The following is a 24,703-nucleotide window of genomic DNA, read 5'->3' on the forward strand; positions in this document are numbered from 1 at the left end:
GGAGTACACAAGAGGACTGTCTGTGACTCCATGTTAAGGCTGTTATAGTGCTTGAGGAATTTACACTTGATACTTGGTTGTTGAAATCTAAGTATAGAACACACAACCAATTTGGATTTTGTGCCCTGCTTCTTAACAGTCTGCCCTGAAGTTGGTACCCATGCTCTTGAACTACTACAGGACACCTTGACAATCAGCCATACCAAAGACCCTCCAAACTGCCTAGAGAGAAACAGAAGTTTCATTGGAGAAGGCCTTCTTCTTCTTCTACTGCAACTTCAATAAGGCAGACACCAGCTTCAAAACAGTTTGGTGGTTGTGTTGAGAGTTGTTGGGAACCCCATTAGGAGATCAGTCGATTTATTTTGGAGGAGCTTGGAACAGCATTACCACTGACCAGTGGGTCCTCAAGAACACTGAAACAGGCTATTCAATTCAGTTTCAAGCAATTCCTACTCATCACCTACATTTTCCATCCTTTTTCAGGGACTATCTTCTTGAGAGACTGTTGCAACAAAAGGTGGAACCCCTCCTCACTCTTCAAGCAATAGAAGAAGTTCCTCATCTGGTCAGTGGGAAGGGGTTTTATTTCCTTTTCTTTCCAAATAGAATAGGATGCTCGTGCCCTGTTCTGGACAGCAGAGAACTCAACATCATTGTTCACCAGTTCAAGTTCAGAATTGTGAGCCTGGCCTCAGTACTCCCTATCTTAGATCCTCAAGACTGGCTTGCAGCTCTCCACCTCCAGGATGCGTATTTCAGTGTATTAATCCATCCTGCTCACAGAAGATACTTAAGATGTGCAGAGGGGACTTCACACTCCCTGTCCAGAGTACTGTCAACAGCCCCAAGAGTTTTCACAAAAGATCTGCCTGTCATAGCAGCTCATTTTAGGAAACAAGGCATTCTGGTTTGTCCCTTGATGACTGGCTGATTTGGGGACGCTCTCCTCAGCAAGTCATAGGCAGCAAGCATTGGCACTCCAGCTCTTCCCCACTCCAGGGCTCCCAATCAACAGACATCCTCACTCCTGCCGATGCAAAAAATAGACTTTGCAGGAGCACTTCCAGACTCTGCAACAGCGAGAGGATCTTTACCCTGAAGCAGGTTTGCCCCATTGTCAGACCTCATAAATCAGTTAGCCAAATCCACTGACAACAGTCAGGACTTGTCTAGGAATGTTAGGCTGCGTGACCTTGTGCCTGTGTGAGACTCAGTAGGTTAGACTTCACCATCATTGTTTTTTTGAAAGGGTGGTTGAAGTCCACTTACCACCCAAGCAGACATGACATAGACATGGCGGTTCAAGTACCTCAAGGAGTCCTATTATTATTAAATTGGTGACATTTTCAAGGTGGTTCCTTTTTTTCCATCTCTACCAACAAAGATTTTGCCCAAAGTCCTCTCAGAGTTTCATCTGAGCCAAAGGATATATTTACCAATGTGCCTCATAAGCAATATTCTACCCAAGGTAGGGGGGTGTCTAGGCGTCACACATTAGATGTCCCTAGAGTCCTGTCTTTTTATTTGAATAGAACTAACTCCTTTAGGATCTCACTAAAGTTATTTCTTGTTTTTGCTGAAAGAATGAAGGGACAAGCTACATTGTCCCAAAGACTGTCCAATGGTACCTGTGTCGCTAGACTAGAATCCTCTGCCCAGGCAAGAGCCCACTCTGTCAGAGCACAAGCAGCTTCTGCAGCATTGTTCCCATTGCTGAAATTTGTGAAGCAGCCACCTGAGGTTCAGTACATACATTTACTAAATTCTTTTCTTTGGTCCTGGCATCTAGATCTGCTGCCTGTTCTGGCAGACCTTCTTTTGCAATCTCTGTTTAAGTAGATGCCGAGTGCCTCCTTCTTACATGAGGGCACCTCTTGTGAGTTGCCAAGAGTGGAATACATATGGACAATCACTCGAAGAAGGACCGGTTACTCACATTACAGTAACTATTGTTCTCTGAGATGTGTTCTCTCAGTGTGTTCCACAACCTGCCCTCCTTCCCCACTATTACTGAGCTTGATAGCACTTGCTTTCTCTGTTGGCGAAGGATCTGAGGGCTAGTTGGCCCCTGCTCTGCCCTCTGCTGGGTGGCTGTAAGGGCACTCAGGGCACAGGCATGGCCCCACTGGCCAAAAGATTCTGATCTGGAGTGCATGAGGTGCATGTGCACCAAGAGTGGAACCCATGTGGACAACACATCTCGAAGAACCACAGTTACCATAAAGTGCATAACTGTTCTTTGTTTCATTTTGAAAAAGATAGGTGATGTGTGCTGCCATGTATCTGGAAGGTTTCTGGGGATATTCTTAAGTGCTTCCCAAGATGTGGTGTGATTATATAACCAAGGGAAAGTTACGAAGTTTTTTCAAGACCAGGATAAGAGGTGACTGGATCACTTTCTATATGAACATCCACGGAGAGAAGATTTTTTTGATAGGAAAGGTCTCTTTTATGTAGCAGACAAAGTGGCTAGAAGCTGAAACTAGACAAATTCAGACTGGAAATAAGACACATATTTTTAATAGTGGTGGTAACTAACCATTGGAACAACTTACCTAGGGATGTGGTGGAGTCTCTATCACATGGTGTCTTTGCATCAAGACTGGGTATCTATCTAAAAGATATGCTCTAGGTCAATCAGAATTTATGGGCTTGATGCAGGAGTTGCCAGGTGAGGTTCTAAAGCCTGCGTAATACAAGTCACACTGGATGATCAAAATGGTCTTTTCTAGCCTTAAAATCTATGAATCTATGAATGTCCCATCTTTCTAAGCGGAGGGTAGAGTCTTTAAATCCTAATCCTGTACCTGACTAATCTGGAGCATTAAGGCCAAAAGTAATTTTAAAGCTATGGTGCTGGTGTGTAATGGTGGATAAAGCAGTGGAGATCCCATGCAGAAGAACTGTAATTCCCTATGTGCCACAGAGAAGATCTCCATACAAGGGTTCATGTCTCATTGTGGAAGGGAATAATGTAGGTGGACAAGGAACAAGACAGCTATTGGCAGCAAAAGCCTTTTTTGGGGGTGAGGTGAAGTTGGTCACATTCACTATTCCAACTCTTAGAGGGTTATAGCATTTGCAGCCCATCTGTGCCAAAGAACAAGGATTTTGTTCCCCTGAAGCCTTCCCAGTATTATGTGCAGGACTCTCTTTCTTGGGCTTTGCTTGCAGGATCGGGATTTGGGCCTTATTGAATATGGCTGGCTTTAGAATAACAGAATATATACAAAATAGAATGCATATCTTTTTCTTTTGATCCTGAAAATATCAAAAGGAATAAAAACATTAAAAGGGAGAAAGGACTATAAATGCAGTGTTTCATGCTCCTTTACAAAGGTATCCATGAACACATACAATGACTCAGTTGAATAGATGTGCAGGTAAGAATTCAATAAAATGTATATGGGTAAAAAGAAAGGGCTTTTATGCCCCAAATTTTAAGAAAATTAAGATCCTAGAGCACAGCAGTAAATGCCTCTTATTCAGTTCCCAAAGTCTTGCACACAGCAGCATACCATGATCAGGCAAAAGACTTCATCATCACCTGCTGAGTGTAAGTAAAATTGTCTTTCAGGCGCTGCAGAGAAAAGCATTTGGTGATATTTTTGTTCTGGTCTTGTGATTGCTCATGGCACTGTTGGTTTAGATTCATGAATAGTAAGTATATGTGCTGTTTGTGTTTGTGATGTTGGCATCGAATGTGTTATTTCTCTTAAAAATTCAGAAAGAAAGGTCAAGTGACATAAATGAATGAGCACCATATAGTCTTTAAGATTAGCGTCTCAGATTATGCCTAAACTAAGGAACAGGTTTTCTAAATTGTTTGTGCATGTTTCCAAAGGATTGGGGTAAGGAGTCTAGTAGGTTTGACTTTTTTTTTTAACAGCAGTTGGGTGGATTTTCAAAGGTGCTTGTCATTGGCCTAATGTTGCTGTCATTGGTGTTTTACCATTGACATTAATGAGAATAGCATTAAGCCAATGCTCCCAATAGAAAAGTGTCCATGTTCAAAAAAACAGCACTATGTTTGGTGCTTGCTGGCACTCACTTTAGAGGTTGATATTTGAATGGACACTAATTACTGGAGAGGAAATACACCCTGTCACTGCCTGAGCCATAACTGATTTTTGCATCTGAATAGAGGACATCATTCTGCAGTGCTAGTAGTCCAGGAACTTTCATGGGCACTAAATTCTCTCTCAAATGTACATTTAGCACTTCTGTATTTTAGTTCAGCACTTTACCTATATTTTAAAGTAATAATTTCTGCATTATGACAAAAGAAGCTTTTAAAATATAGTTAACTTTTTTTTTGTTTTGCTTCCAGTGGTCTAATCTTACGAGTCATTTACATATACATCCTCTCAGTTGCACACGGACTGAGGGCTTGTCTTCATGAACAATTAGGTCCTGACAAGCTGGGGTGGGAATCTATCCTGCACTAGCTCTAACTGTCCATGTGGATCCTTTTGATGTATATTAACAGTTTGTTAATGCACTATGATCTAGTCCCATTTCAAAGAGGACCAGATCAGAGTGCATTCATTAACTATTAAAGTGCCTCCACTTGTTCCACGTGGACAGGTGGACAAGCCCAAAGTCTCTCTCGCACATAGTTTAAAGATGCACTTCTTTTTCTGTTAATTATGTAGGCTCTTAGTCAACAAACCAGGGAAACATAAGCCTCACTTTAAGCACATTACCATCAGTGGGACTGCTCGTGTACTTAAAGTTAAACACATACTTAATTTTGTGCCTTAGATATTTTAATTTTGCTGGTTGCTTTATAAAAAGATAGGGCAAGATTGTAGGTTGGACTGCATGCCTGATCAGGAGCATAAGAGGGAGAAAGAACTCCCCTTACACAGGTTACCCAGACCCAGGGTTCTGGCATGTGGGAGTGAGTTGGTGCTGCAGGCCTGGTACTCCATCCTGTCTCAGAGCAGGTGGGTGGAGAAGGACAGGGAGTGAAACCTTGGCTCTATCCCACCCCTACTGTGTCAGCCGCAGAGCTGAGCTGGTAAAGAAGAAATTCTGTAGGCCAGGTGACTAATAAATGGTTCCCTTCTCCTGAAACAGCTGCCTGTGTTGTTATAAACACTCATTGAGAGCATTGCAGCCTGAAAGGGTACAGTAAAACAGGACTCTGGCTTGGCTAGATTCGCTGCAGGTAGCCACGGAGTGCGACAGCATTCGCTGGTGCCAAAGGCCCCATCTCAGTCTTGGGGTATGTCTACACTGTGACACCCCCCCGCTTCCCCATGGCACTGAATCTCAGCACCCAGGGCAGCTGACTCAGGTTTGCAAGGCTCTGGCTGGGGGGTTAAAAATTGTAGTGTAGAATTCAGGCTCTCGGAGCTCGGGCTCTGAGACCTTGTGATGGGGAGGGTCTCAGAGCCCAGGCTCCAGCCTGAGCATCGACACTGCAATTTTATAGCCCTACAACCCGAGCCTCACAAGCCACCGGTCTTTTATCACAGTGTAGATGTACCCTTGGAAGCCACGGGCCTGCCCCCCATAGAGCTAAGTGGTTCCTTAGGGCACAGCACGCTAAGGGGTCACTCCCAAGAGACTGGTTACAAGCTGAGTCACAGACCAGACCTGATGACAAGCCCCTATACAAGAAATACATCAAAATGCTTGATTAATTCCAGTTTTCTCTAGAAGGAAATGCATTACCAGAGACTTCCCCATTTCCGTTGAATACATGCAGAGTCACACACAGAGTGACGGAAACAGAATTAATGCACCTCAGGATTCACATTTACAGGTATAATTTGTATCTGCTCAACAGGAAAAACAGTCTGTATTTTGAGTTTGAAATTATGTCATCTTTAAAAATGTGAAGACTATTCCTTCTGTGCACCCAAATAATGCAGAGGGATGCCTTTCATTTAGCTTGTTTTTCAGCTTTATGGCATCTGCCACTGGTATAAATAGGAACCCATAAATAGTACCAGACATGTAGTTTGTGATCTTTTGTTTATTTAGCAGGAAGCATTGGCAAATACTGAAAAAACTGAATGAGTTTAATAAGGGATGGAACTGATCTGCAGTTTTAATTATTATACTGTGTTCAAAGTAATAAAGCATGGTAGATTGAGGTGTTCTCATGTAAATTCACTTAACGAGCTACCCGTTTCTATACACAAGCAGGACAAGTTTCTGTCTTTTTTGGTTATGTGAATATGATGTTCCCGGATGGTTCCAGATGGATGATTTTGGAAAATGAAATCACATACCTTTGTACCAAATACAAATCTACTCCAGAGCCCAGTGCACTCAATGGAAATACTCCCATTCACTTCAGTGGAGTTTTGATCGGGCACATAATATGGGCCGTAGTACTTAAAGCATTCCTGTACTGCTCCCCCAATATATATCACTCAGCTCTGTAGGCTAAGTGAATTGGTCGTCCTTTTGCTAGTCCTTAGTACAAAGGGTACCAGCACAATGGGTACTAATTAGCCCCCTTGCTTGCTCTTTCAGGAGAGGTGCCAAAGAATAAAACTCCAGTTCAGCAAAGCATTTAAGCATGTTCATAGCTTGATGCACAGGAATGGTCCCCTTGTCTTGAGTCAGACTACTCATGCTTAAAGCTACAGATATGCTTAAGTCCGTTGCTGAACCAGCCACTAAATGTGCACAGTGATTGAACTTGCACTCTCACTTGTAGGGACCATTCTTGCAGGTCATCCTTTTATCTGGAGACTGTCCTCAGGGCAAGGCAGGGAAGCTTACATTGCTCCTTTCTGAGCTATACTTGTGGATAAAGCGAGAACGTCACTTTATAGGGCTCAAGTATCAGGGGGTAGCCGTGTTAGTCTGTATCTACAAAAACAACAAGGAGTCTGGTGGCACCTTAAAGACTAACAGATTTATTTGGGCATAAGCTTTCGTGAGTAAAAACCTCACTTCTTCGGATGCATAGGGCTATCACTGCCACAGTTTTCGCCAGCACTAAATTCATGATGAGTAAATTTAAAATAAGTGAAGATGGCAATCAGAGTAGGCAGAGGCGCACAAGATCTAGAGATCCTACTAACCACAGTGCCAAAAACCACTATTAAGCCTTAGTACATTTTCTTGGGGAAATAAAATGAGCTAAATGAGTCCGGGGACTCTTAACAAGAAACACATTCTAACCTCTAAAAGAAAGCAGTGTGTGTGTGTGTGTGTGTGTGTGTGTGTGTGTGTGTGTGTGTGTGTGTGTGTGTGTGTGTGTGTGTGTGTGTGTGTAAAAAAACCTTGTTCAGATCCTTTAAACTTCTTAATTGAGCTAAGCGTTGTAGACTGATGGCATATTTCACTCTCTTTTGCTGCCTTAAATTCTTTATTGTGACATGTATTGTTTATAGAGAAAGATGAGCTTGAACCTGCGTTAAATACCCAAGATCATTTGTATTCAGTTTGATAATTAATTACATTCCACTAATGTACATAGCACAAATTATTACAAGTATGCATTAGGCTCATTTTAAAGAAATGTCAAGTAGCCCATAACATTCACAACATTAAGGAAATTATATGGCTGTTACATCTTATTTTGCATAAAAAGCATGGATTTTTTCCTTGTTTTTCTCATGCTGTGCATGCACAATAATACACAGATTGAGCTATTCAGTTTTCAAGCTTGAAAAAGCTTAATAAGAGAGTTGATTTTTGTCAATATTTTGCAAATGTGAGAATGTTTTCACACATCATTAACAATAGTCTATTTCAATACGGTGCCATTTAACATATCATTGCAATGTTTAGTAAACCCAACATTCTGACCCTGCAAGATTTACAGATGTGCACGAAAATAATTTAGCTAGCTAAAATGTAAATATTGTTCATTTGTTCGCCAGAGCCTAGGTAAGACTACAAATGCATTCCTATTTGCTCTGTCATTTTTGTCTTTCATAGATATGTTCACTAAGTTGTCTAATATGACAGTGTTTTCTGAAAGGAAAATCAGTTTCTTTTTCTCGTACATTCAACACAATATATTTTAATTGTCATACTGTGCTATGTTTGTTGCACATAGTACAGAATATGTAAGCCATTAAGGTGTAAATCTGGCCCTCCCCTGACAGACACAAAAAGTTCGTGGGGCTTTTCCTGTCTACCTGGCCAATGCATCTGAGTTGAGACTGCTGTCCAGAGCGGTCACAATGTAGTACTCTGGGATAGCTCCCGGAGGCCAATACCATCAAATTGCGTCCACACTACCCCAAATTCGACCCAGCAGGGTCGATTTCAGCGCTAATCCCCTCGTCGGGGAGGAGTACAGAAATCGATTTTAAGAGCCCTTTAAGTCGACAAAAATGGCTTTGTCGTGTGGATGTGTGCAGGGTTAAATCAATCTAACGCTGCTAAATTCTATCTAAGCTCGTAGTGTAGACCAGGGCTAAGTAAATCTTGTGTGATGATTGTGGGTAATTGTTGACATTTAATGGCAACCATTGTACTTCAGGGTTCAAGAAGCAGTAATTGTGTGGTGTATGGAAGGAAGCTACTATTCAGACATATCTGCGTCTGTTCTAGTATAATAAATGCAACAGACATTAATAGGCAAAGTAAATTGGGTCAAGAATCTATCTAATGTGTTGAGAATTTTTGCTTCATCTAGCTCAGAGGTGGATGCTGTTGTACTGACAACATCTAGGAAGTCTTTGTACACTGACCATGCTAAATGCCCGAATATTTACTAAATTAATTTTACCCAGGCCGTAGAATGTCAGCAGGTTTAGAAACAGTTTGCAATCTGGGGACTGTCATCTGATCTTTTTTTTTTAGTCTCTGGACTGTGTCAGGTGTTACTAAGGACCTGGATACTAGCAATTGTTTCAACTAAATCTAGAAAATAGAGAAATACTGACTGATTGAAATGACCCCATGAGTGAAATTCCCGGGTCCATTAGATTATATATAATCTTTTTTTCTTGCTCAACAAATGGGCAGTCACTTAAAATGACCCATCTGAAGAAAGCTGGGTGAGGTAATATCTTTTTCAAATCTTTATTGAAAAAGTAACATTCTAACGAGCTACCCATGGTCTTCTGTGCTACAGTTATGCTACCTATTGTATATGGTACAGTTTAGTAGTCTTACTGCAGTGTTCTTCAGCACTAGAACAGAGACTGATAATTGCTTTCAGTGCTTTTATATCTAAGCATTGGAATACAATGTATTATGTTAATCAATTATTGACCATTTTCTTTACTGATTTTTTTAATTACTTTGTTAATATTAATCACTGCTATTCAGACAGAGATTCTGTGTCAGGTGTGTACAATACATTTAGGGAGTAGAAACAGTGTCTCACTGAACTGTTAGTCCATCAACACAAATTTACTATTATCCATCATTAAGGCTATGTTTTAGCAGGCAGTAAACAAAACAAAACAAAAATTCACCAGCCTGTGACCTGTCCATGACTTTTACTATATACCCCTAACTATAACTTGGGCCAGGGGGCCACGGGTACTCTGCGGGGCAGGCCGGGGTGCTGTGGGTGCTGGGGAGTGGCCCAGGACCTCCGCTGGTGCTGGTGGGGAGGCAGGCAACAGCATGCGGCCTAGGACCCATGCTGCGGGGGGGCGGTGGGCAGCAGTGGTGCATGACCCGGGAACCCCACTGGTGCTGGGGGGGGAGGAGCGGGTGGCAGTGCACGGCCTGGGACCCCTGCTGGTGCTGCGGGGAGTGTGTGTGTGGGGGGGCTGGGCTGTCAGGCTCCCTACCCGGCTCCGACAGGCATGTCCCTGCAGCTCCTAGGGGGAGGGGCAGCCAGGGGGGTGCCGCACACTGCTCCCTCCACAAGCGCTGGCTCTGCAGCTCCCATTGACCAGGAACCGCAGCCAATGGGAGCTGCTGGGGCAGTGCCTGCGGGCACGGGCAGCGTGTGGAGCCCCCGGCCCCTCCACCTAGGAGCTGCTGGAACATGCCATTGGGAGCCGGGGAGTCCCTCCCCCCAGTTAAGTGCCGCCCCACACCCCAATCTCCTGCTCCAGTCCTGAGGCCCCTCCGACACACCCAAACTGCTGCTGATGGCCCAGGAACTCCCTGGCTTGGGCAGCCCCTGAGCCAGCACTAGTTACTGCAGAAGTCATTGAGGTCATGGAAAGTCACAGAATCTGTGACTTCCGTGACAGACACGCAGCTTTATCCATTATTATTAAATCTCACTCTGGAGCTATTCCACCACACATGTACATGAGCACATGCTCTCTCTCTCTCTCTCTCTCTCTCTCTCTCTCTCTCTCTCTCTCTCTCTCTCATGTATTTGCTTATGTCTGTACTTTGCTGAGTACTTTACTGAGTCTTATAAGATTTACCAAAACAGACCTCGGAAGTACATGGCAGCACAACGAAGCTAAAATGTACTGAAATATCTGGCTTAGAGTTTCTACTAGTACTTTTCCGAAGGGGAAGAGCTAAGGGGAGAACAGATTCCCTAAATGACAAGTCTGTGATAGGAGGTGATGAGATGAAATCATTGGTATGTGATCTGGAGTCAGCACGTGGCCTAATCAAATGGCAGGACAAGTTAAATGATTTTTTGTCCTCAGCACTGGATGTGGAGCATGCAGCACAAAATAAAGATCTATTGTGTCTTTTCAATGAGTGTTTTATAATCTCAGAATTCAGGACTCTGCCAATAGTAGGTGCAGTAGCACAGTTAGCTTTCAATTCACACTCCTTTCAAGAGCAGGTGTCAGCTTCAATTACTGTTCTACAAATTCATTTTAGTCAGTTAATGAAATCCACTGGAGAATCATATTGATATTATTCTCCAGCTGTCTGTCGAAAGCCTTATATAATATATTCCTTCTCACCCCATGGGAAAATTTGTTCCAAATATGCTTTAGACTTCACAGGTCGTTCAAGCAGGGCATCAGAGAGTTGTGTGTTATCAAGTTATGGTGCCATAATGCAGGAATTATGAAGTTATTAAGGATGTATTATTAAAATTATCATATCATGTGAAGAAATTTTCACTCGACAATAACAATGAAAGTCAAAATCCACTGGGCGTTGAAGGTGAAGGTAGATGCTAATCTTCCACAATTAAGGTTTTGTTCTTTTTGCTATTAAATAGTATCTTCTTGTCATTCCCACACAACCTTTTGTTCCTGAGTGCTTGTCCTGGGGTATATTCCACGCTAGGTGTGCAAGCACCCCACACACCTGATATTGGAGATTTTATTGCTAGTCGTGTCCATTTGGTCTGCATGCATATCCTGACAAGCCTCATGCCTCATTCCAAGGGTAGAAACTTTGGGGTGGGGCAGGACCAACGGCCATTTGAGTTTCTTCTTACTGCCCTAGGCCTGAGACTAGGGTGACCAGATGTCCCGATTTTATAGGGACAGTCCCGATATTTGGGGCTTTTCCTTATATAGGCTCCTATTACCCCCCACCCCCATCCCGAATTTTCACCCTTGCTGTCTGGTCACCCTACCTGAGACAGAGTGCTTTGGTGTCCGCACTCCTTCAGCTTAGCTTGTAGACTTTTGTAACTAGTATTTTAGATCGCTTTCAGTACAGTTTTTGCTATATATAGTACAAGTTGGTGGAATATTGCCCTTTGGCACTGACACTTTAACAGTCTATATAGTTTGCGGGAGTTTTCACTTCAATCATGACTCCCCTCTCTTTGTTGTTAGTTCAAGACCAGTTTTCCTTGTAATAACCAAATCCCTCGGCTTTCAGTTTTGTGCATCTTGTGAGGGAGACGTTCCCTTTAATGCTGGTCATACACACAGCTTTTTTTGTTTGGGGCTAGAGCCTGTTTTATAGTCAGTACTGGAGAGGCAATCTGTGCCTGTGAAATTCTCTTGTGCCGTACCAGTAGAGGGGACTCAGGTTCATTAGAGACTTGTTGGACCTCTGGTATTATGTACATAATTTGTACTAGTGTAGGTGAAGGAGTGGGGCCCTGCATTAGGGATGTTCTATGGGATGAAGTGCTTGGTATTGGCTTCCGTGGCACCAATAATTTGCTTGGTGGCTTAAAAACCTATGAATCTATGAGCCTTAACTGATTTAGCCCAGGCCCCTATTTTAAAATGTTTATTGATACATTTTAATATTTGATCCCAAGCTGCATTCTAACATTGCACCTACAGAAATAAACATCAGCTGAGTGCTTTTATTTTCTATGCCAAGGCGGCAGTTTAATGCTTACACGAAATTTGACATGAATACAGTTTACATTTTACAATAACTGAATTTCCTACAACTTATTCAGGAGCAGTGCTGAATGCTCGCTAGTATGATATAGATGAAATATTATTTTTGATGTCTAGCAAATATATAAGCACGTTCATTCCCATTTCATTATTCTGGTATCTCATATTGTTACTTCAGTACAATATATAGGCTAGTAACCCAAAATACAGTTTCTTAAAGGGATTGGTGAAAACTACTTTGTTTTTAGAAGCAAACAATGCTGCTCATTCTTCTGGTGGAGGAAGAAAGGAGAATGCGGTTCAGTGGTTGCTATGATGCTAAATGAAATTTGGAAGCAAGAAGCTGAAAAACCCCTTAGCTGCAGATGTCTGCCATAGTTGCCTCACAGTGACAAGCTGTTGAGCAATATTAGCCCAGCTGTTAACACCCACAGAGGAGTGCTGAGGTTAAGCATTAATCTTACTTTGCGGCTTTTGTCAGTGGTACATAGTGGTAGATATATTGTAACTGATCTCCAGACCAGCAGGAAAATGTTAATGGACAGGTAGTAACGCAGACTTTTTCTATAGCCAAGATACAGATTCACAGGCTGACTAGTGGCAAATTTCACATTAGCCTGGGAGAAGGTTTGTAAACATCACAGACTGCTGAGATTACACCAGTCATATACTGTAGAATACTGGTGAATCACATTCATGCCAGAGAGAGAGCCACTGCAAACTATCACATGTTGTGAATTAGTAAGAAGGTGAACTGGCACATTAAAAAAAAGTAAAGACCTTGCATCATAAATTCTATTTTGTACATTTGTTTTCACAGATAAGTATACTGGTAAACATAACACTGGGCTAGAGTCTCAACTGCTGTAAATTGGCCTAACTCCATTGACTTCCATGGAGCAACACCCATTTATGCCAGGTGGAGGGCCGGCCCAGTATATTTTGTTAAAGTAACAAAAGCCTATTAATGTAAGACTTCATTAATAGCACTTGGTTATTAATGCTTTGTTATCTCTTGGGGCAGGGAATGTTTTTGGTTCTGCATTTGTACAGCATCTAGCACATGACTAGTGTTCCTACGTGCTGTGCTAATACAAATAATAATAATGATACTTGGTTGAAAAATAAAGGGATGACACCATTACTGGGGAGAATTATTGCGTTTGCAAATGAGTGAAATAATAATGCAACAACACTGGTTGCCAGATTATCAGAAACAAGATCCACAGTTGTGTGCAAAATGTATGTGTGTGCATATACCCCCCTTTGCCTTTGTGACAACTAACAGAAGTTTCCAGATCACGGGCCCTGGTTTTCATGGGGGACTTCAATCACCCTGACATCTGTTGGGAGAGCAATACAGCAGTGCACAGACAATCTGGGAAGTTTTTTGAGAGTGTTGGGGACAACTTCCTGGGGCAAATGCTGGAGGAACCAACGAGGGGCCATGCTCCTCTTGACCTGCTGCTCACAAACAGGGAAGAATTGGTAGGGGAAGTAGAATTGGGTGGCAACCTGGACAGCAGTGACCGTGAGATGGTTGAGTTCAGGATCCTGGCAAAAGGAAGAAAGGAGAGCAGCAGAATACAGACCTTGGACTTCAGAAAAGCAGACTTTGAGTCCCTCAGGGAACTGATGGGCAGGATCCCCTGGGAGGCTAATATGAGGGGGAAAGGAGTCCAGGAGAGGTGGCTGTATTTTAAAGAAGCCTTATTAATGGCATAAGAACAAACCATCCCAATGTGCAGAAAGGATAGTAAATATGGCAGACGACCAGCTTGGCTTAACAGAGAAATCTTCGGTGAGCTTAAACACAAAAAGGAAGCTTACAAGAAGCGGAAACTTGGACAGATGACTAGGAAGGAGTATAAAAATATTGCTCAAGCATGCAAGGGTGTAATCAGGAAGGCCAAAGCACAACTAGAATTGCAGCTAGCAAGAGATGTGAAGGGTAACAAGAAGGGTTTCTACAGGTATATTAGCAACAAGAAAGTCAGGGAAAGTGTGGGACCGTTACTGAATGGGGGAGGCAACCTAGTGACAGATGATGTGGAAAAAGTTGAAGTACTCAATGCTTTTTTTGCCTCCATCTTCACAGACGAGGTCAGCTCCCAGACTGCTGCACTGGGCAGCACAGTATGGGGAGGAGGTAAGCAGCCCTCAGTGGTGAAAAAACAGGTTAAGGACTCTTTAGGAAAGCTGGACATGCACATGTCCAAGGGGCCGGACCTAATGCATCTGAGGGTGCTGAGGGAGTAGGCTGATGTGATTGCAGAGCCATTGGCCATTATCTTTGAAAACTTGTGGCGATTGGTGAAGATCCCGGATGACTGGAAAAAGGCAAATTTAGTGCCCATCTTTAAAAAGGGAAGAAGGAGAATCCAGGGAACTACAGACCGGCCTCACCTCAGTCCCTGGAAAAATCATGGAGCAGGTCCTCAAGGAATCCATTTTGAAGCACTTGGAGGAGAGGAAGGTGATCAGCAGGGCCGGCTTCAACTTTTTTGTCACCCCAAGCGACAAAGAAGAAAAGAAAAAGAAAGAAAAAAGCTGCGATCGGCGGCACTTCTGCGGCAGTTCTACCGCGCCGCTTCATTCTTCAGCGGCAATTCGGCGGCTGGTCCTTCCCTCTGAGAGGGACTGAGGCACCCGCTGCTGAATTGCCGCCGAAGACCCGGACCTGCCACCCCTTTCCATTGGCCACCCCAAGCACCTGCTTCCTGCGTTGGTGCCTGGAGCCAGAATAAGTCAACATGGATTCACCCAGGGCACGTCATGCCTGACCAATCTGATTGCCTTCTATGATGAGATAACTGGCTCTGTGGATATGGGGAAAGCGGTGGACATGATATATCTTGACTTTAGCAAAGCTTTTGATATGGTCTCCCACAGTATTCTTGCCAACAAGTTAAAAAAGTATGTATTGGATGAATGGACTATAAGGTGCATAGAAAGCTGGCTAGATTGTCAGGCTCAGCGGGCAGTGATCAACGGCTCGATGTCTAGTTGGCAGCCGGTATCAAGCAGAGTGCCCCAAGGGTCTGTCCTGGGCTGGTTTTGTTCAACATCTTCATTAATGATCTGAATGATGGGATGGATTTCACCCTCAGCAAGTTCGCGGATGACACTAAGTTGGGGGGAGAGGTAGATACGCTAGACGGTAGGGACAGGGTCCAAAGTGACCTAGAAAAATTGGAAGACTGGGCCAAAAGAAATCTGATGAGGTTCAGCAAGGACAAGTGCTGAGTCCTGCACTTAGGACGGAAGAATCCCATGCTCTGCTACTGCCTGGGGACTGACTAACTAAGTGGCAGTTCTGCAGAAAAGGACCTGGGGATTACAGTGGATGAGAAGCTGGATATGAGTCAACAGTGTGCCCTTTTTGCCAAAAAGGCTAACGGCATATTTGGCTGCATTAGTAGGAGAATTGCCAGCAGATCGAGGGAAGTGATTATTCCCCTCTATTCGGCACTGGTGAGGCCACATCCGGAGTACTGCATCCAGTTGTGGGCCTCCCACTACAGAAAGGATGTGGGCCTGAGAGAGTCCAGCAGTGGGCAACGAAACTGATTAGGGGCCTGGGGCACATGACTTACGAGGAGAGGCTGAGGAAACAGGACTTATTTAGTCTGCAGAAGAGAAGAGTGAGGAGGGATTTGATAGCAGCTTTCAACTACCTGAAGGGGGGTTCCAAATAGTATGGAGCTAGGCTGTTCTCAGTGGTGGCAGATGACAGAACAAGGAGCAATGGTCTCAAGTTGCAGTGGGGGAGGTCTAGGCTGGATATTAGGAAAAACTATTTCACTAGGAGAATGGTGAAGCACTGGAATGGGTTACCTAGGGAGGTGGTGGAGTCTCCATTCTGAGAGGTTTTTAAGACCTGGTTTGACAAAGCCCTGGCTGGGATGATGTAGTTGGGGTTGGTCCTGCTTTGAGCAGGGGATTGGACTAGATGACCTCCTGAGGTCTCTGCCAATCCTAATCATCTATGATTCTATGAGTGTGACCGCCAACATGCACACACAAATTGTGCATTTAACCTTTAGACACTCAAGTGCCTTATTTGAATGCACAATTGCAGTAACAACCTGCACGAATGTAGTGCAGACTCCTGTGCATGTGCCTCAATGGGACTCGACATGGATGCAAAAATTAACACTAGCATACTTTGATACAGGATCAGAGCTATAATGAGGATCTTATTGATATCCGCTCCCAGTGATCTTGATTCTGGTGTCAGACTGGTTTTTACACCAGTGTACATCTTTTGATTTCAGAGGAGTCACCCCTGATTTTTGAAGTTGGATAGTAAATGTTCTGGCATAGATTCCTGCCCCCCACCCCCCAATACCCCTAGGAAATATACTTTATGGCAGCTGCCTTTTCCTAGGATCTCAAGGCCAAATGGCACCTGATGATTTCTCTTGAGGAAGCAGATGTTAAAATTTTTGACACATGCTCCTTTGTTGCCAGCCTTTCAACATTTGTTGCCTAATCCCATTGGTATGAATTTTATACAGATTAGCTTTCCTGGATGCTAATTTGCATGCTCTGTCAACCTAAACAGAAAAGATATAGTCCACAGGTCACATTTCTTAGCAGCAGCATGGCTCCTGAGGTACCCATTTAGTTCATTTCACATTTCTAAAGCTATGGGAGGGGCAAAGAATTAACCATGTTCCTTTTAAGAGGAAGAGAGCAGTCACTAAAAGGAGTGATGCAGTAGAAATTACTTCAAAATATTTTCTCATTAATTTATGTTAATGCCTAGAAGTGCTGGAATATTGCTGCAGAAGATGGTTTAAAGTTATTTTCAAAAGGAAACCCTATTTAACTCTTTGAAATCAGCTATACCTCAGATAGCCATCATCTGAGCACTAGCTAATTTCCAAGGTTTTAATTTCTCCATTAATGGGTGCCAGTGGCACGGAGGAGTGAGGCTTTCTAGTTCTCGGCGACATGGATGAGTCAGATCTCGTACCTGTGGGGACACCAGACTGGCCCCATACCTATCTATCCTGTTTCCCATCTCCACCTGCTGTCAGTTCCTAACTCATCCCTTGTGTCAGGAATCAGCCAGGGAAGACAACATAGAGTTGAAGGGCACGTCAGAAGTGGGGATGAATAATGTGGAAGGAACAAGATGGGAAGGGAGGGAAGTGGAGCGGAGGTGTTCGGTTCCTGTTGTGTGTGAGATCAAAACAGTAATACATTCTTCAGTTAAGGAACCTTTAAAACATGCTGGGGGCTGATGCCATCTGTAGGCCCTACAATACATCATTCTATGATTTTTGGGGAAGCCTTTATAGTTTAATGAGGATACTTAGTGTTTCCAGTTACACTCAGGAAAAAATAAATAAACCGCAAATAAAACTTCTTTTCATAATTTTAACAGCCATTACTGCTTTCCAAGGAAAACCAGAATTCACATTAAATGGGAATTCAAGAGTCGTTTAGAATCATGTCCCTTCTGGACTCTTAGTACTCAATGCTAATATAACATGGTGTTGGGGTGATGTTGGATTGTCCTCTGGACACGCACTGAACAGTACCATGATATTGGGCACAAAGCTGTTTTCTCTGTTTATGTGCTGTGCCCTTCCCCCACTCTCTCCTTTCATTATAGTGCTGACATTATGGGGTTGTTCCTGCCTCTTCAGCTAGTTGTGCTGTCAGGTTAGGATTAACAGCAACACCAGGGGTGCTAGCAGTGTGGCTTAGCACTGACGCTGTTCATGTATAGAAGAGGGGAGTTTGATTCCCGCTTCTGAACATTTAAACAAATATTTGTAGGGAAACCAGCTGCACCTTCAGTGGAGCTTGAATGCCTCACATGTATGTGAAGTGCTGCAGCTGAAAACCCTCATGCCAGCACCACGCCCGGTCGAAAAGGGACCCTGGCAGCTCTAGTCAGCACCGCTGACCGGTCCATTAAAAGTCCGGTCAGCGGCACAGCAGGGCTAAGGCAAGCTCCCTGCAGCTCCCAGAAGCAGCAGCATGTCCCTGCTCTGACTCCTACGCATAGGGGCAGCCAGGGGGTGCTGCAGGCGCTGCCCCCGTAGCTCCCATTAGCCGCAGTTCCCAGCCAATGGGAGCTGCAGAACTGGCGCTTGGGATGGGGACAGTGTGTGGACCCCTCTGGTTGCCCCTACATGTAGGAGTCAGAGGGAGGACATGCCGCTGCTTCCGGGAGCCGCTTGAGGTAAGAGCAGCCCAGAGCCTGCACCCCGACCGCCTCTCATGCCCCAACTCCGTGTCCCAGTCCGGAACCCCCTCCCGCATCCTGAACCCCTCATTGCTGGCCCCACCCCAGAGCCCGCACCCCCAGCCCTGAGCCCATACCTCCTCCCACTCCCCAGCCCCTTGCCTCAGCTTGGAGCCCCCCTCCCATACTCCGAACCCCTCAGCTCCACCCCCAGCACCCTCCTACACCCCAAACCTCTCATCCCCATCCCAGAGTCTGCACCCGCAGCTGGACCCCTCACCTCCCCCTTTCCCCCGCACCCTAACCACCTGCCCCAGCCCAGAGCCCCCTCCCACACTCTGAACCCCTCACCCCCAGCCCAGAACCCCACCCTGCACCCCAAATCCCTGATCCCTGGCCCCACCTCAGAGCCTGCATCCCCAGCCAGAGCCCTCACCACCTCCCGCATCCCAACCCCCTGAGCCAGCCCGGTGAAAATGAGCAAGTGAGTGAGGGTGGGGAGAGTGAGTGACAGAGGGCGGGGGGACAGAGTGAGCGGGAGGCGGGGACTTCAGAGGAGGGGAGGGGTAAGGGTGTTCGGTTTTGTGCAAGTAGAAAGTTGGCAACCCTATGACTACTGTGATTCTTCCCTCTATGAGACAGCAAACATGGAAGGGCATGCTCAGTCCTGTCATGGCAGTGGGCAGCTCCTGCCTACCATTGAAGGGATAGATGAGATGTTCCCGAAGCCATGAGGGTGCTGATTGCCAAGATGCAGGTGTCAGGTGCAATATGTGACAAAGACCCAATATGAGGGACACCAAAAAATGTATTCGTGCTAGAACCTTTACATGGTTTCTGAATCATTTCTTTAGTATATGGGACTTTTCATTCGCTTGATATTTTCTCTCTGTTGTAAAGAATTTTTAACACTAAAAGGTACAGGGCATCAAATGTGCCGAATGTGGGTATCTTGGGGAGTCAAATGAATGACAGCCCTCCAGCGGTAGGTTGAGAGCACTAGTACAGTGGCCCCAGGAGAATGGATGCTACCAAATTATGACAAATAAATTAACATGTCAGATAAAGCCCTCAAGATATATAAAGAAACCTTATTCAAGAGTGCCTGGCTGCCAGAATGAATTTCCAGGGAAAATCCTCTAGAACAGTAGCATCTGTTCATTACTGAAATACTGGCAAAGATACACATATGCCATTGGGAGGACAGGCTGCACTATAAAACTGCTGCTAACCGAAGGGTTATGCAAGCAAATTTCTGAAAGGGAATCCCATTTGGCCAGCTGCTGTTTTGGCCAACTGTGGAAAATCATTGCTTCTAAAGGGGGAAACCATGCAACTTTGATAGTAAAACAAACAAAAGAAACTCAGAGAACATTCAGTTTGCCTGCTTCAATGTTCAAAAGAAAAGAAACGACAAATATAAAGTTGCACATGCAGCCACAACTCATATAACTCTGTCCTGCTGTGCGGAGGCATTATGATGCAGTCTCATACAATCACATACTCTTGCTCAAATAATACACTACCAGTTATTTACTTTAAAAACGAACCTGATTGCACCTGGAGAGGTGGTTTCTGGGGCCCCTTATGAGGGATTCAGCCCTCTCTTAAAATTATTCAGGCTGGATGCTATGCAGTATGTTTCAGCATATTTTTCAGGAACAAAGTATAAATCTTTCTGCACAATGATGTTTAATGCTGTATTAGGCCCCCAGTCCTGCAATGAGCGCTGCATGACTACTAAAGTTGGACAGTTTTAAATCAGCAGATCTGCATAACTTACATCCAAGAGTTTTAAGGGAGCTCGGTGGAGCAATAATATTGATTTTCAGTAAGTCTTGGAACAACAGGGAAGTTCCAGAAGCTAATGTTGTGCCAATATTTAAAAATGGTAAAAGGAATGACCCAGGTAATTATAGGCTTGTGTCTCAAGGTGCTCACGCTCCCTGGGCCATGCCTCCTACTGGCTGCTCTGGGAATAGCTCTCTTCTAGGTCTGACACCTCCCCTTGTAGTCACTCCACCTGTTGTCCTCTCTCTCTCTCTCTGTGGCCCCTTTCTTGCACCAAGAGCTGCAGCTTTTCTTTTTGCGATAGCCCTCTGGCCAGGTCACTATGTGGTTTCCTCTTCCGGACCTGCTGCCCTGGCACTACCACTTTATCAGTGGCTGGTAGGGGAACCTGGGCCCGCCCACTACTCTGGGTTCCAGCCCGGGGATCCTGTAACATGCAGCCAAGGTCTGCTCAGTCCCCACCCTCACTGTTCTCTTCCTGGGCTGCTTCTTGGCCACCTCCCACAGGCTTTGTTCTCACCCCTTCCCTCTTCTGAGCATGCCCTTCCCTCAGAGTCAGTGTGCTTCTCTTTCCCTGGGTTCCCTTCTTCCCTCTCTGATGCAGAGAGTGGCTGCAGACTTCCTCACTGCCACCATTTCTGTTGCCAGCTTCCTGGCGTTATACTAACCTAGCTACTCCTGCTCAACTGAGCTCCACTTTCCAATCAGGGGACGCTTGTCCAGCCTAAGCCCCTCATGTGTGGCCTATCTCATTAATTGGCCCTTTCTCAACTTTCTCAGGAATGGTGTGGGGTGAACATCCCATCACAGCCTGCGAGTCTGACATCAATCCCAGACAAGATAATGGAGCAGTTGTTATGGGAGTCAATTAATAAAGAATTAAAGGAGGGTACTATAATAAATGCCATTCAACATGGATTTATGGAAAATAGATTCTGTCAAACTAACTTGTTGGCTTTTTGATGCGATAAGTTTGATAAAGGTAATAGTGTTGCTGTACTATACTTAGCCTTCTGTAAGGATTTAACTTGGTACTGCCTGACATTTTGATTAAAAAAACTAGAAAGATATAAAATTAACATGGCACACGATGGCTGATGATGGCTAACTGAGGTCTCAAAATGTAACTGTAAACAGCCATTGAACAGGTGTGTTTCTAGTGGGGGTCCCTCAAGGATTGGTTCTTGGCTGTATGCTATTCAACATTTATTAACGACCTGGAAGAAAATATAAAATCATCACGGATAAAGTTTGCAGATGAACAAAAACTGGGGGTGTGCTTAATAATGAAGAGGATAGGTCACTGATTCAAAATTATCTGGATTGCTTAGTAAGCAATATGCATTTTACTATGGCTAAATGTAAGTGTATACCTCTTGGAACAAGGAATGTAGGATACTTACAGGATGAGGGACTCTATCCTGGGAAGCAGTGACTCTAAAAAAAGATCTGGGGTCATGGTGGATAATCAGATGAACATGAGCTCCCAATGTGATGCTGTGGCCAAAGGGGCTAACACAATGCTTGGATGCATAAACGGGAATCTCAAGTGAGACTAGAGAGGTTATTTTACAGCTGTATTTGGCACTGGTGGGACTGCTGCTAGAATACTGTGTCCAGTTCTGGTGTCCACAATTCAAGAAGGATTTTGATCAATTTTGAAGAGTTCAGAGAAGAGCTATGAGAATGATTAACATGCTGTGTAGCGATAGACTCAAGGAACTCAATCTATGTAGCATCATAAAGAGAAAGTTAAGGGGAGGCTTGATTATAAGTACATAATGGAGAACACATATTTAACAATAGGCTCTTCAATCTAAAAGACAAAAGTATAACACAATCCAGTGGCAGGAAGTTGAAGCTAGATGAAGTCAGACTAGTAATAAGGTGTTAACTTTTAACAGTGAGGATAAGTAACCACTGGAATAATTTACCAATGGCGTGGTGGACTCTCCATCAGTGGCAATTTTTAAAACAAGATTGGATGTTCTTCTAAAAGATCTGCTCCAGGAATTATTTTGGGGAAGTCCCATGGCCTGTGTTATACAGGAGGTCAGACTAGATGATCACAGTGGTCCCTTCTGCTTGGAACCTATGAAATCTATAAATGGATTCACATGGAGCTTATTGAAGAGTTTAGGGCTACGTTTGTTTTCTAAGTGGTGCTACCTCCCTTCTTGGTCATCTTTATGAGAAGGCTGTTTTGTTCAAAAGGTACAATGAATAGAATCCCCTCTGCAAACACATGCACCCCCACAGATGGGTTTATGATAGCCTAAAGAGGAAAGTTACTACAATCCTCTTGTTAAAAAATTGGTAGCATGACACTGACCATAGCACTATCTGTTACTTGTGGATTTTTATATGTATTGTTACATTTTTTTTGCCCTTTTTTTAAAAATCAATGAATAATCTTACAATGTTCAACTGGAATCTTTGTGTAAACCAGTATTAGGTAACCATGAGTGTATTTTTCATCACTGAAGTACAGAGAGAAGGGAGAGTGTTGTTATAGTGGAAGAATAACGTCTGTTCAGTTCTCATTGAATCTTGTACAACAGTTTTTTTATAAGAGTTTAAGGGATGATTTATGAATAGTGAATGTTCACACTGTGCCACTGGCAAATTGTTTAATGTATTTTTTTATAAAATCCAGAGGTTGTAAATATGTATGTATGAACTGGAATCACTGTAGAATGTGTTATAAAGTAGTTTATCAGATTAGACATTAATAGTGAAATCCTGGCTTCATTGACAGCAATGGCAAAAGTCTCACTGATGTCAGTAGTGCCGGGATTTCATCTCAGGACTCTTGTTCATATTAAAAATGCCCATAGGGAAATTCCATAGTGAACTTTGTTCTATGCAAATTATGTACATAGTTACACTTTGATCTTAAGCTGAAAGCCATTTTGTTTGAGAGCTACAATAACTTAACAGAGCAATGTCTCTTGCTAGATGTTTTAATATGTAAAATGGATTAACTTGTGAGTAACTTTTATGTTACATTTGTCTGTAGATCAGCAATTCAGAAGCTCGGAGCGGAAGTATTTGAAAAGGTTTACAGCTATCTTAAGAAAGCAAGACAGCAGAATGCAAGTGAAGATGAGATCCGGGAATGCCTGGAGAAAGTGGTTTCTAGAGCAAGCGACTGTTTTGAAGTGGATCAACTTCTCTACTTTGAGGATCAGCTGCTTGCCTTAGCTCCAGTGTAAAATGTACATCAGAAATGGACAACACTGGAGATATGTGAAAATGCTGAGCTACACCCTTACGAGCCAGCCAACAAGTACTGTATTATTGGGGGCCAGGGAGGTGCACATCATGGTGACAATCTTTTCCCCCCACTTGTTTTATTGCATCAACAAGTGTATTCCCTTAGGGCTAGATTCTTCACCCCCGGGTTGTTCGCATTGACTTTAATGGTGCACAGTCAGGGTCCCAATGAGGTCAATGAGAGTTTTGCAGCTGATTTGTATGGTAGCAGCAGTGGGCTCTGATCCAGCAAGACATTAAGCACATACTTAAATGTGTTGCTGGATTTGGCCTTGAACAGCAGTATGTGTATATATATGTGTGTGTGTGTGTTTATATTCACAAACATGTGTACGTATGTATATATGGTTACTCAGTTATCAGAAATCACACATTAGTTATTGCTCTGTTGAAGGCCTGTATTTCACCTGAGTGCCTTTTGAAAGAGCCATGAAAAAGAGGGAGAGAGAGAGACATGAGGCCTGACCTGAAGCCTGCTGAAATCCGTGAAAATATTTCCTTGAGCTTCTGTGGGTTTTGCATCACGCCCATAATGTACAACTAGAAAAATAAATCCATTTTGGCTTGTTCACAGAGCTTGTTAACTTTTTATCTCCATATTTATGTTGCCTTCTCTAAAAGCACAATACTTCTAGTTATATCAAGTACCCCTCACCCCACTCATTATGACACCTTACCTTCTCTTCCTAACATTTTCCCTTTTCGTTCTGCAGGCTGATCACCTTCACCATGACTTGTTAAACTCTAAATACGGAATAAATACAATACTATATAACAGGTTCTCATGTGAGCCCTGGGCCAAATTCACTTTAGACTTCCAGCCATTATCAGACCCCTTACATTGCCTGTCCTTGTGCAGCACACTGCAATCCTTTGAATGTACTCAGGTGGGGAGTGGGCAACAATGGCCCTCAAAATCATTGCAATTTGATCTTGGGCAGGCCATTATGGCTGGGAACTGCAGATACTTAGCATCTCTAGAAAGAAAGTCAGCCACTAACCACTCTATGCCTCAATTTGCCAATCTGTAAAATGGGACTAATGATACTTCTTATGGTGTGTGGCTTCTGATGGCACAAACAATGAATTAGGTGTTGGTATCTATCTATCTCTATCATGGCAGCAGCATCCAGAGACATCAAAAGCATCCATCCACCATCAAGAGGATCAAGCGGGCAATCCATAAGCAGATGGTGTGCTGTTTGTTCTTGAGGAAGGGGAGCTCAAGAAGCTCCAATGGTAAGATACA

At 43.8% G+C, this 24,703-nt stretch overlaps 1 protein-coding gene across 17 annotated transcripts in view; it reads left to right on the forward strand.

Moving 5' to 3' along the window:
• NEK11 (NIMA related kinase 11) overlaps positions 1 to 24,023 on the forward strand; it is a 200,073-nt gene extending 176,050 nt beyond the window's left edge. For 9 of the 17 annotated variants that reach the window (XM_065583619.1, XM_065583618.1, XM_065583625.1 and 6 more), the window contains one exon: positions 23,198 to 24,023. In XM_065583619.1, the coding sequence (XP_065439691.1) occupies positions 23,198 to 23,393 (196 nt within the window). In that variant the 3' untranslated portion in view covers positions 23,394 to 24,023. Of the gene's footprint in view, positions 1 to 486; positions 569 to 3,580; positions 3,708 to 5,660; positions 5,777 to 23,197 lie in introns of those variants that run through there. The other 8 variants (XM_065583621.1, XM_065583622.1, XM_065583617.1 and 5 more) reach the window with 7 other exon arrangements.
• The last annotated feature ends 680 nt before the right edge of the window (positions 24,024 to 24,703 follow it).

This window comes from Chrysemys picta, chromosome 2 (assembly GCF_011386835.1).
Source record: "Chrysemys picta bellii isolate R12L10 chromosome 2, ASM1138683v2, whole genome shotgun sequence".
NCBI classification, from domain to species: Eukaryota; Metazoa; Chordata; order Testudines; family Emydidae; genus Chrysemys; species Chrysemys picta.